This window comes from Stereum hirsutum (genome assembly GCF_000264905.1).
Source record: "Stereum hirsutum FP-91666 SS1 unplaced genomic scaffold STEHIscaffold_8, whole genome shotgun sequence".
Classification (NCBI taxonomy): Eukaryota; Fungi; Basidiomycota; class Agaricomycetes; order Russulales; family Stereaceae; genus Stereum; species Stereum hirsutum.
In genome coordinates this window covers 1,624,796-1,635,627 of record NW_006763138.1, presented here as the reverse complement: position 1 = coordinate 1,635,627, position 10,832 = coordinate 1,624,796, and the positions used below count along the sequence as shown (strand labels likewise).

The following is a 10,832-nucleotide window of genomic DNA, read 5'->3' as shown; positions in this document are numbered from 1 at the left end:
GAGGGGGAGGGGCGGGAGGGAAGGAGAAGTCGAAGTATGCGAATGTAAGGGAGATGGAGGAGGATTTTATGTGAGCGTGTGAGAGTGTGAGGGTGTGATATGTTTCGAGTAGTTTGTGATTGAGGGATTTTGGGTGTATGGGTTGGGTGCATGGTTTTTGGATTTTCGAGGTCGACGATGATGACTTGCTGTAGTCTGCGTGTCTTGAAAGTGGGTGTATAGTGGGCCACAACTCTCAATCAAATCAAATGACGATATTCAGCCAATCACGATGCTCGCCACACTGAATTTCAAAGCGTGCAGCCAATGACGCGACGAACCCTTCAGCCTCAGCTCAACATTTTTTTTACGGATGAACGGATGAGCTTTACGATGCAGATATAAGGCTCGGAGAAAACATGACTCTGACAGCCTGATCGATGGAAATAAACGTTAACCTTCGCCTTAGGCTTTGACCGAGACCGATATCAATTCTCGTATATTTACCCGTTCGTTCCTCAGTTCCTGTCCCACACCACTGTTCTCGACTTCCTCGCTCCACCATCGACCATCGAAGGCGGCTGTACCTATTCATTCGAAAGCCTCGACCTGTTGAAGCCGTCGGTCGAGCTAGTTAAAAACGGAACGTGGAAGAGTGACGACAGACGACAGCGACAGGACGGAAGGACTTACCACGCTGCTGCGATTTCGACCGAGGCTTTGACTTTTACTGCAAACCCTCATCGACGCATCCCCGTCTAGCTGTATCTTCATTTTCTACCTCGTAGTCGTGGACGACATTCTTCTCGCTGTTTTTCACTTGTCCTAGTCCTCGTCCCTTCTGAGCTTTGTAGTAACTTGACCTACGAGGAGAGACTACGATACGACCCTTCGATGGCGCAACAACACACACAAACCCACAGACCGCTCATCGGCTCCATACTCGAACGAAAGCCGCTCCCTTCTCCTTCTCCCTCCTCTTCCTCTTCTCTATCCTCTTCCTCATCACCAGCATCATCGACACCACGCCCATTCCTTTCGAACACGAGCAAGACAGGGTTTCCGGTCGTGCAGCATCGTTCGGTAGGAGGAAGAGCGGGAACAGGGTTCGGAGGACTCGGGGGGATAAATGGGACGGGTGCGGGATCGGGGATCGGTATGGGTTCGAGAGCAGGAGTGACGAAGGGAAAAAGCGCATTCGCGAGGAGCAGGGAGGCTGCTGCTGCTGGGGAAGGAGAAGTAAGAAAAGAAAGGCCGTCGGAGCCTCCGGTCGTCATTCCTTCATCATCATCATCCTCCCAAGAACCAGAAAAGTCGAGTTCAAAATCGTCTGCACCGCTCGGGTCCCGTATCGAAGACTGGCATACACCCTCTACCTCCTCCACGACGCCCACACCCATGCCCATGCCCACAACACCTCCACCTCAGCCACTCGGCCTACCCATGCAGACGCCCCTACCAGGATTAGTATCAAGCGACGAAGAATGGCGGCGAATGATGGCGGAGGAGAATGAGCGGCGGGTGGCGGGGATGACGGAGGAGGAGAGGGACGAGGAGAGGAGAGAGATTGAGCGGATGTTTGGGGGTGGCGTTGGGGATGTGTTGAGGAAGGCGAGGGAGAGGAGGGAGAAGGGGAAGGCGCTAGGTCAGTTTTTGTTTTTTTTGCGTGTATTGTTTCATACATTTGAACGTTCGTTTCTTCGACATAAACACCAGTAAATCAATTCACAGTAGATCCACCCTCATCATCCACGCCAGACGCTCCACCAACTTCAACAACTCCAACTTCGGATTCAACCTCGACCTCCGGCTCAACGACACCCACCCCCTTAACCACATCAGCAACCACAGCCAATGAACTCAGAGGCATGTCTCTCCCTTCGTCGGGCCCAACTCATTGCCTTACCCATCCTCGATGCTATACTGACCGTATTGTGGCGCTCTAGCATCCCGCCAAAAACCCAAGTCTGTCGATTTCGCGTTTTTGGGCGGATTGCCGAAAATGGAGGGACGTGAAGGTGTGTTTGTGTTTTATGTTTTATGTCTATCTTCGCTGTCGTTGGAGAGTGGTGATCTAGAATTGGGGTCGTGTGAAAAGGGTCTGTGGCGACGGAGTGGTGCCACAGGGGCTTCGGAACTCTGAGCTCTGAACGCATATATCGTGCTTGTGAGATGTTTTGGGCGTTCCTCGACATATAGAGGCGCATATATCGTGCTTTACATATCCTCCATCCATTCTTCATTGTTCAATATCTTATGTATATGTATATGCCGCCAGAACACTGACATGAAACTTCGCTCTGTTCCATAGAGTATGAACCCAGCGCAGGTCCGAGCGCATCACGACGTACGTCCCGCACCGGACGGCTTCACTCCTCTCCTCATTCTCATTCTCTCGCTCACACTTCATTTTCTTTCCACGATCCTCTTTCGTCTATCTATAGCCCGATGTACGTCAAACCTTCCCCTGCGCTCCCCTCTCCCCTTTGCCTTCTCCTTCTACACTCACTAACCTACACTTCCCCTCCCTCCTCTCCTCCCCTGCCCCTTCCCTCTCCCACCAACTACCCACCCCAACACAGCCCACTCAAACCCCCCAGCTCCCCCTTGTTCCCGCCCCTCCTCCCACTCCTCTTCGCATTCCCCCCCAACCCCAATCCTCACCCACCCCTCCTCCCGCCCCCAATCCCGCCTCGCCAACCGTAAACTCCGCTTCGCAGACGTCCAGCCGGAAGACGTACATATATATGAGAGCGCGCCGCCGTCGCCGAAGGAGAAGAGAAGAGTTTTGGCGTTGGGGTGGGATGGTGGTGGTGTGTCAGGTGGACATGTGGGGGGAGAGGTGGGGAGACAAGGGAAGGATGGGGAGAGGGTGGTCAGTTTGGGGCCCTGGAAAGGGAGTGTGGGGATCTGGGGTGCGGGAGGTGCCAGTACGAGTACTAGCAGTGACGGTGGGAAGGCTTCGGCTTCGGGTGTCGGTGGGGTGACTGGGAATGGGAATGGGAAAGCGAAGGCGATGGTGTTGGAGAGGGTGAAACTCAGCGGGGAAGAAGCGGGCGAAGAGTTCGTGGAGGATGTGGCGATGGAGAGTCCTATCAAGGACAAGGAAAAGGACCAAGACATGACACTGGCGACTTCTGGCCCTTCTTCTCTGCCACCGATAGTTTCGTCGGGACAGCCCTGGTCGACTTCGGACGGAGAGAATGTGGAGGCGGAAGAAGAGTTCGTGGAGGATGTGAGGATGGATAGTCCCGTGAAAGTGAAGCCTTCATCGCCTTCGTCACCTACGCAAAAACGACCGTGGATGTCGACGAATATGTCAAATCCGGCACCGGCACCGCCACAGCAGCTACCACCAACAAGTCTGACTGAACCAAAACCAAAACCACATCAGGCAGAGCCAGAAAAAGGGAATGACGAGCCAGAGCCAGAGGAAGGAACGCCAGAGTGGATACGGAGGAAATATTTCCCCGATGCGCCTGCTGACGATCCAAACCTCGAATGGATGAAATCATCCTCCCTCCCCATTCCCTCCTCCACCGCCTCCGCCTCTCCTCTTCAACCACCATCTTCATCTACATCCACACCCTCTCACACCATTCGCTTCGACCTCCGCGGCACACCCATCCCCGCCTCCCTCTCCGAGACCTTACCGACCCACCTAGGACTGCACCATCACGCCGAAGGTACAAGAGCGGGATATACGCTCGACGATCTGTTGTTGTTGTGTAGGAGTAGCGTGCCAGCGCAGAGGGCGGTGATGTTGGGTGTTGTGGGGAGGGTTGTTAGGCGGGTTGGGCATCCACCGTCGTCGTCATCTTCTGCTCCTTCCTCTTCCTATGCGGATTCAGATTCGGGGTTGAACACGGCATCGAGGGAAGGGGAAGACAAGGATGGGCTGGAAGTGTTGAGGATGGGAGATGGAGGTGAGGGCGTGAGGAAGAGGGCGTTGGCTGTTGCTGTCGAGGCATTGGGAGAGAAAGGAGGGGTGGGCGCGAGAGCGGTGGAGTTGATGTGGGAATGTGTGGTTGGATGGGATCGATACGGGGACGATGAGGTGTTTGCGGGGATCGAGGGGATCGAATTGGCCGCTGCGCCTTTGCCAAGGCGATCTCCTTCTGGCGCGGGAGTGGAAGATGCTCAGGCCGATGAAGGAGGCGGCGATGATGACGGAGGTGTCGCAAGAATCCGTGGAGGAGACGCGATCTCCACTCTCCCGACGACTTACCTCCTCCCCCAAATCGCAACCCTCCTTTCCTTCGCCTCCCTCCCCCACGAATCCCTCCTCCAACTCCTCTCCATCCTCTCCCGGCTCGCGAAACACAGCAATGCGCTCGCGAACGAGATTGCGGCTACGCCTTCGCTTGTCGGGAATGTTTTGCGGACGTTCGTGTTGCTTCCTATCCCCACTGCATCCACATCCACACCCTCGTCGCCAGTGCCTGCGCCAGATCCGAGGGCGATAGAACTGTTGAGGACGTTGGTACGAGCTTCGAGGACGAACGCGAGCACGATCTGTGCACCGGCGGATTCGCTCCTCCGATTCGTGACCAGCATACCTCCTCTTGGACGCAACGAGGAAGACACGATAGGAGGGTACCTGCGTGACGTGGCGGATGAGTTGTTGAGGGAGACGTTGGAGCTTTATGCTGCGTTGGCTGAGTATGGGATGTATGCGAACATCGCGACGACGGCGGCGGCTTATTTCGCGAGGGTGGGGAACTACGTGTTCTCTCCTGCTGGTACAACGGGAAGGGCGAAGAATTTGGGTCTGGTGGCGTCGTATGCGAGGTTACTCGAATCGTGGATCGTGTGCGCTACGGACCCGCATCAGACGACACCTCCGCACGATATCCTGTGGTCTCAGGTTTCGGGATGGGGATGGGCGCAGGATCTGTTGGAAGCGAGGATGGTGTTGAGTGATGAGGTGAAAGAGACAGGAGTGGTGGAAGCTTGGGGAGCGGTTTGGGGAGCGTTGGCGGTCTGGTTGGAGGGTGCGCGGGTTAATGGGGTGAGGAGTGGGGAGAGGGAGAGGGAAGAGTGTTTGGTGGTGTTGAAGGACGGGTTTGGGCTTGGGAGTGAAGGGGCGGAGGGCATGGAGAGGAGGGTGTTGTGGGGAGTTGTGAGGGAGTTGGGGGAGGCGTTGGATTGGGTTGCGGAGCATGGCAGGGAGAAGGGTGGGTTGAGGAAGTTGGAGAGGATGGGTGTGTTGGCGGGGACGGTCGTGGCGGGAATGAGGCTTTGGCTTGGATGCTTGCCTTCTCTCGCTGTGCCTCCTGTTCCCCTTGCTGAACCGCCGTTCGCCCTTCCATTCGACGAGCTCTTCGCTCTTTCTTCTAAGCTCGCCACGCATCCACTGCCGTCGAAGATCTACGCATCAGATGCGCCCTCATATCTCCCTGCTTTCTGCAGACCACTCACCGCCGTCCTCGCGACCTACGTCAACCTCTCCCGCCGTCTACCGACCACGACAGACGATCTTTGGCTCGCACAAGCATCTGCCACTCTCCTTCGTCTCATCCCTGGGGACGAAGACTTCGCTCTATCCACCATCGCACGTATCACACAGCTCGTCAACCAAGACTTCACCACCGTCCGTGGCTGGTCCTCCCCTGGAGATACCGTCATCTGGGACCGAGGCGGCATGAGCATTCTCTCTCCGTTCCTCACTTTCGCACTGGAACAGGACCAAGAAACCCGCCTCGGTCCGCTCGTACCTACCACGACGTCTATCAAGAACGCAATGACCCAGAGATTGCCGCCTTCGTGGATTGTGAGGAAGAGTCGTGTCCCATCGTCGGCGATCCCGGTGCTGGGGCTTCCATTGACGAGGGATTGGATGTTAACTTCACTCGACCATTTATTGCGGAGCGGGACGTCCCCAATATGGAGCATGCTTCCATCCGAATGGGATTCGTCGGAGACGGACGTCGTCAGAGCGTCTTTGTTGCTCGCGAAAGTCATCAGGGAGGCCTTGGTCGTCAATGGGCTGGGTGGGACTGGACCGGCGGGTGGGCAGTTCGTGATGGGGAGGGCGGAGTGTGTGCTTGGGTGCATGAAGGTGTTTATGTTGGAGCATGGGCAGGTGCAGGGCGCGATGGGCGATCGAGCAGAAGACGAGATGGGGACGATGGGCGGTGGGGAGGTGTTTAGGGATACGGTCGTCGGTGGCTTGATGGAGGACTTGCTGAGGCCTTGTATGTTGCAGTCCTCCCCCCTCGGTCTTTCCGCCGCATCTGGTATTTCGTTCCATCAGCCCAACAAGGGAGCAGACGAAGAGGACGATCAAGATAATATCGAGGCCGTCGCCACACGATTCCTGGGCTCCGGGACGCCTTTCTATCAGTTCTATACGGATTTCGTGGCGCTGTACGATGCCATTTCCTTCGCGCACCCTCTTTTCGCCTCACTGCTCCTGCCACTGACGTCTCAGCGCTACGCCCCCGATTATCGCAAGTTGCTGTTCTCCGATACGGCACATGTGCTGGGCACCGTTCGGACGCCGATCGAGCAGGTCGTGGGTAGGAACGTGGGCGAGTTTTTGTGGCCTTTGGAGGAGGACGCGGAGGTGTTAGGGGCGTACCTTGGCGTGTTGGTGGGGAAGAGGGGCAGGGGTAAGGTGGATGGATTCGTAAGGGTGTTGGTGCTACATCATATAGCTGGGAATGTGTGGCCGGATTTGAGGGATGGGGATGATGGTGTGGCTGTGGCGGCGGCGGAAGAGAGAGCGAGGAAGTTGCTGGAGGCTGTGGTCATGCAGGGAAGAGTGGAGGATGTGAGGGACACGGTGTGTTATTGGCAGGTGAAGAAGGGCAATGTGGTCCTTCCGGATGGGTGCTTTGAGTTGTCGGTGGAGAGGAAGAAGACGAGATTGGAGTGGGTGCGAGGGTGGGGGAGTGATCGCATATTGGAGAGGATCAGGGGGCTGCTCGAGTCGTGACCCGCGAATGCGATCAACTATGATAACATTTCCTCGAGGCGAACATAGAGATGTAGACTATCACGGACAATATCCTGCATATTTATCCATACCAGCAGGCTTAGTCCTATTTGCTTTCGTTCATGATATGCTTCTTTGTGTCGCGTCATGTTGTTTTGCTCGCATATTAGACTGATGTAGCAGTGTTATTTGTATCGATAAGATAGTTACCCATGCATACCAGCCCCATGTCACTTGATAATCAACCTCCATTCACGACTCCTCACTAGACTTGTCTGGTTCCTAGACGCGAACCACTCTTCCTTGTCCGACGCTCACACCATCAACGACGCTTTCCACAAATATGCCCGAATAGATCAATCCCTCGGTCGTGCCCTCCTGAATCCCGAAATGTACCACGTCGGCTTGCTCAGTCGGTGTCTCAGTCGGGTCAATGAGAGGAAGCTATCCGGCCACCCCAATCAGCTCCTAACGACACACGCAATGATGATAAAAGAATGTCACAATACCTTCAGAACGCCGAAGTGGAAGTCTCCCTGACCAGTCGCTCCGCTAGCCTCGCTTAAGTTGGGTTCGGCGGCGGTGACAGTCTGCAGTGTGGTTGCATTTGTAGAGTATAACGTTGTCAAAGTTTTGTTGTTCCAGTCGATGACGACGGCGAAGTTGTGCCAGGTGGCGGGAGTGAAGGGTGTGGCGAAGAGTTCGGTGAGGTCGTGAGATCGGATTTTGAGGGAGTTGGAATCATCTGAAGGGGTGGAATTGAAGGGATTCCCTGCACAAACAATTCACAGGGTTCAAAGTCAGTGAAAAGATAGTCATAAAATCCACATACCGATCTGTAACTCGAAAACATGAGACCCGTCGCTCGGCTCGATCCACACGACCTGATACTCATGGCTGAGATTCAAAGACCTATTCTCGTCCGCCATGACAGAGAAGTGGAAGGCGGTCACGTTCGATTCGATCAACGAGTTGAACGCCGTACGGTCTGGGTCTGAGTTAGGAGGTGTTGGCTGGGCGATGAGGTCGGTTCTTCGGAAACCGTTTTGAGGGGCGGAGCCACCCGGAGTGAAAATGGACGTGTTGTCGATTATGATCGAGATGGGTTGCTCTTGGAGCTGGTTACTCCAGAGAGGGGTAGGTGCGAGAGTGGTATTCAAAAGGGTTTCATACTAATGGAAGTGTCAGCATGGGCCAAGGCAGAAGAGAGGAGGTCATACGTGAGTGGCATTCTGCGTTCCTTTCACCGCACTGTAGTAAAGGTTAATCACAATCCAGCGAAAGAGAACAAAATTGAAGATACCTCAAGTACGGCCCAGTAGAAGCGTCAATGCCAGCTTCAGTCAGGTTGAGCGGTGCGCGTCCGTCATATAGGATAGGAGTAGCCGCTACGAGAGAGGAGACACAAAGTAGAATAAATGATAACATTTTAGAAACAGCGAAGCAGACCAGCGTGGACCGCCGGACGGCTTTGGTGGTGGTCGACGTAGCAAACTTTATAGGTGTCGGAGAAAACCCAGACGGAGAAATTCATTCCGAAGGGATATTCATCGGAGATTAATGGCCAAGGCTGGCAACGCTGTCCGACGGCGGGAGCTCTATTCAGAAACCACGGTAGGTGTTTCGTACGAGGAATGACAAACAGGAGCTCCGTGGCATGTGTCATGTCCTCATGCGTACATGTCCTCATGTGTACATGTGGGTATTTCTTCAGAGATGAGTATCAGTGGAATCGTACGTTCGAAAGCAGGCAACAACAAATAAACGGCATGAGAAGTGATATTATGAAAACTTATACTATATCATGCAGGTTAGTCCAAGGTAAGGTCAATAACGTCCGCGGAGCCAGACGGAGCAGAAATAGGAGCTCTTTCATATTTCACTCTTTGTTTGCGCTTCGACAGATCGTGCATAGCTACTCAGCCGCTGTCACTCGAAGGAATCACGATGGAAAGACGTACCTGCAAGCCAGCGCCTCCATCATCATCACTACTCTCGATTATTATCACGTCTTCGTCATGAATGGGATCAGGCTTCAGCTTTTGCAGTTTCGACCGAGTATCTTCGTTACTCCTGTGTGGTACTATTCTGTTTGAATGCTTAGATGGTTTGACGGTAGAAGGTTCATCTTTTGGAATTCTGGTGGCGTTCGCGATAGTTGAACGAGTAGGCTGTGAGATGATTCCCTGAGCCCGGAGAAGGTCTGTACACGGAGGAAATTCAGTGAACAACGTAATGCTCCCATGGATGTTGTAGCTTACCTTCCGGCTGATAGTGTATGCGGAAGACGAGCCAAGGATTATCCTTGGGGTCGATGCGCCGAATCTGCTGTGGTGCCTTTCGCATACGTCTTGATTTTCTCTCCACACCCAAGCTAATTTCCAGTTATCAGTCACGTCGAAGTACACAATCAGAGAATCATACTCACGAAACACTATGCCAGCCAGCTTTCTTCGACTTCTCCGAGACGGCTCCAGACTCGAGAGCTTCGAGAGGCTTAGGACGCCAACTATGACGATGGAGGAGGGTAACCCGCCACACTCTGATTTCTATAACACCAAGCTTAGAAACGTCGGTTTGGGGGAAAGAGTCATCGTCCGCATCTAGCAAAACGTGGCATTCAGATAAATGACCACAAGCCAGAAGGGAGAAGATATACCGGTGGTTTGCAGCTTTGAGAACTGAAGCGGCCGCTCGGTATCGTGTCCGGTTCTCAATGATTTGGTCTGACCGGTCTTATGGCGATCAAGGAGTCTGTTCTTACGAGCAAGCTGCCCGTCAATATAGATGCTGAGCGACAATGACGTGTCGTCTAATGTGTTCTCGTATGATACCCCAAAATGCTGCGTCGCCCGAGTCTGTTGCGTCAGATGAGTGTTCTCGATGGTCTAGGTGCGACTGACCTTGCCGACTGCACTGGCAATATAGGCTGTCCCAATATTCACATCACCATTGACTTCCTTCCTATACATAGGCAGCCAATCCCTTCCTGAGCTGATTCTGACATTGATACCACGCTGCGAGAGCATGCTAGTGGACCCCGACATGACCTGTTGAAATGTGGCTGAGTAGAAAGGAATAAGGGAAGCCGGAGTATAGGAGTCCTTCTCCGTTGATGTTGATGTCTATTGTGTTGTATTGGGGTAGAGCGCTCTCGAGTTTTGAAGAACAAGATGAAGTGCCCGTTGAGACGCGCCACAGGTCAGCGCGTGTGAAGGTTAGAACTCCGACTCCCACGGTTTGAAACAGCTTGATTGGGATACACAAAGAACTTGCCAGCGATCGCAAGTTCTACCATTGCGTTCTGTCCGAATTCGAAGAATGTCGCTAACCGGAGGCTCAAGCAGCATCTTTTCCACGAGTCGCGGTTTGTGTGGCTCAAATCTCATATCTCATTCTTGGGCGTCGAGCAGAATACCTTTTAGCTGCAAGCCTGCTATGCCGCCTGTACTATCCTTCACTATCCCCTCCTATATCATATCGGCACTACTAAACTAATACATCTCGCCCCACTTCGGCACGACGCTAACGGATGATGGTTGCACCATGCTAGGTCATTCCTGAATAGAACTTGAACTAGCGGTGAGCGGCGATGAGTATTTGGACAAGACACTGGCAAATGGCTCACTGGCTACGAGTGATCAGCTCATTCACTGACCCAAGGAGGGCCTGTACATGGTGGAAGAAGCCCAGCCTTGGTCCTTCGCGGCCTTCGAGAACCCAGTATCGGACGCGAGATCTCCCGCCTTTGCTTTGGGAGTGGTAGGCTCATCTATCTTTTGATCCTTATCGTCTGCTACTACGAACGGACGGTATTGAATACGTCGAGGGCCTTTGACGGTAATAGACACTACTCACCGATCTTCTTGCTAGTGTCGTTTTTGGTGATGGCTTGGTCGGCGACAAGGGTGGT

At 53.8% G+C, this 10,832-nt stretch overlaps 2 protein-coding genes across 2 annotated transcripts; one reads left to right on the top strand and one right to left on the bottom strand.

Annotated features, from left to right (window-relative positions):
* Nucleotides 1-601: 601 nt before the first annotated feature.
* On the top strand, nucleotides 602-6,919 carry STEHIDRAFT_169157 (uncharacterized protein; the record flags this gene model as incomplete). Its single annotated transcript, XM_007305003.1, has 6 exons — nucleotides 602-1,624; nucleotides 1,696-1,845; nucleotides 1,926-1,997; nucleotides 2,291-2,326; nucleotides 2,424-2,429; nucleotides 2,562-6,919. Exons 1-6 carry the CDS (start codon nucleotides 874-876, stop codon nucleotides 6,917-6,919), a joined length of 5,373 nt encoding a protein of 1,790 aa, XP_007305065.1. The 5' UTR covers nucleotides 602-873.
* A 282-nt stretch (nucleotides 6,920-7,201) lies between these two features.
* Nucleotides 7,202-8,347, bottom strand: STEHIDRAFT_58745 (uncharacterized protein; the record flags this gene model as incomplete). Its single annotated transcript, XM_007304574.1, has 5 exons — nucleotides 7,202-7,363; nucleotides 7,429-7,691; nucleotides 7,752-8,091; nucleotides 8,140-8,170; nucleotides 8,223-8,347. The coding sequence occupies 5 exons, from the start codon at nucleotides 8,345-8,347 to the stop codon at nucleotides 7,202-7,204; spliced, it is 921 nt and encodes a 306-aa protein (XP_007304636.1).
* Nucleotides 8,348-10,832: the final 2,485 nt, after the last annotated feature.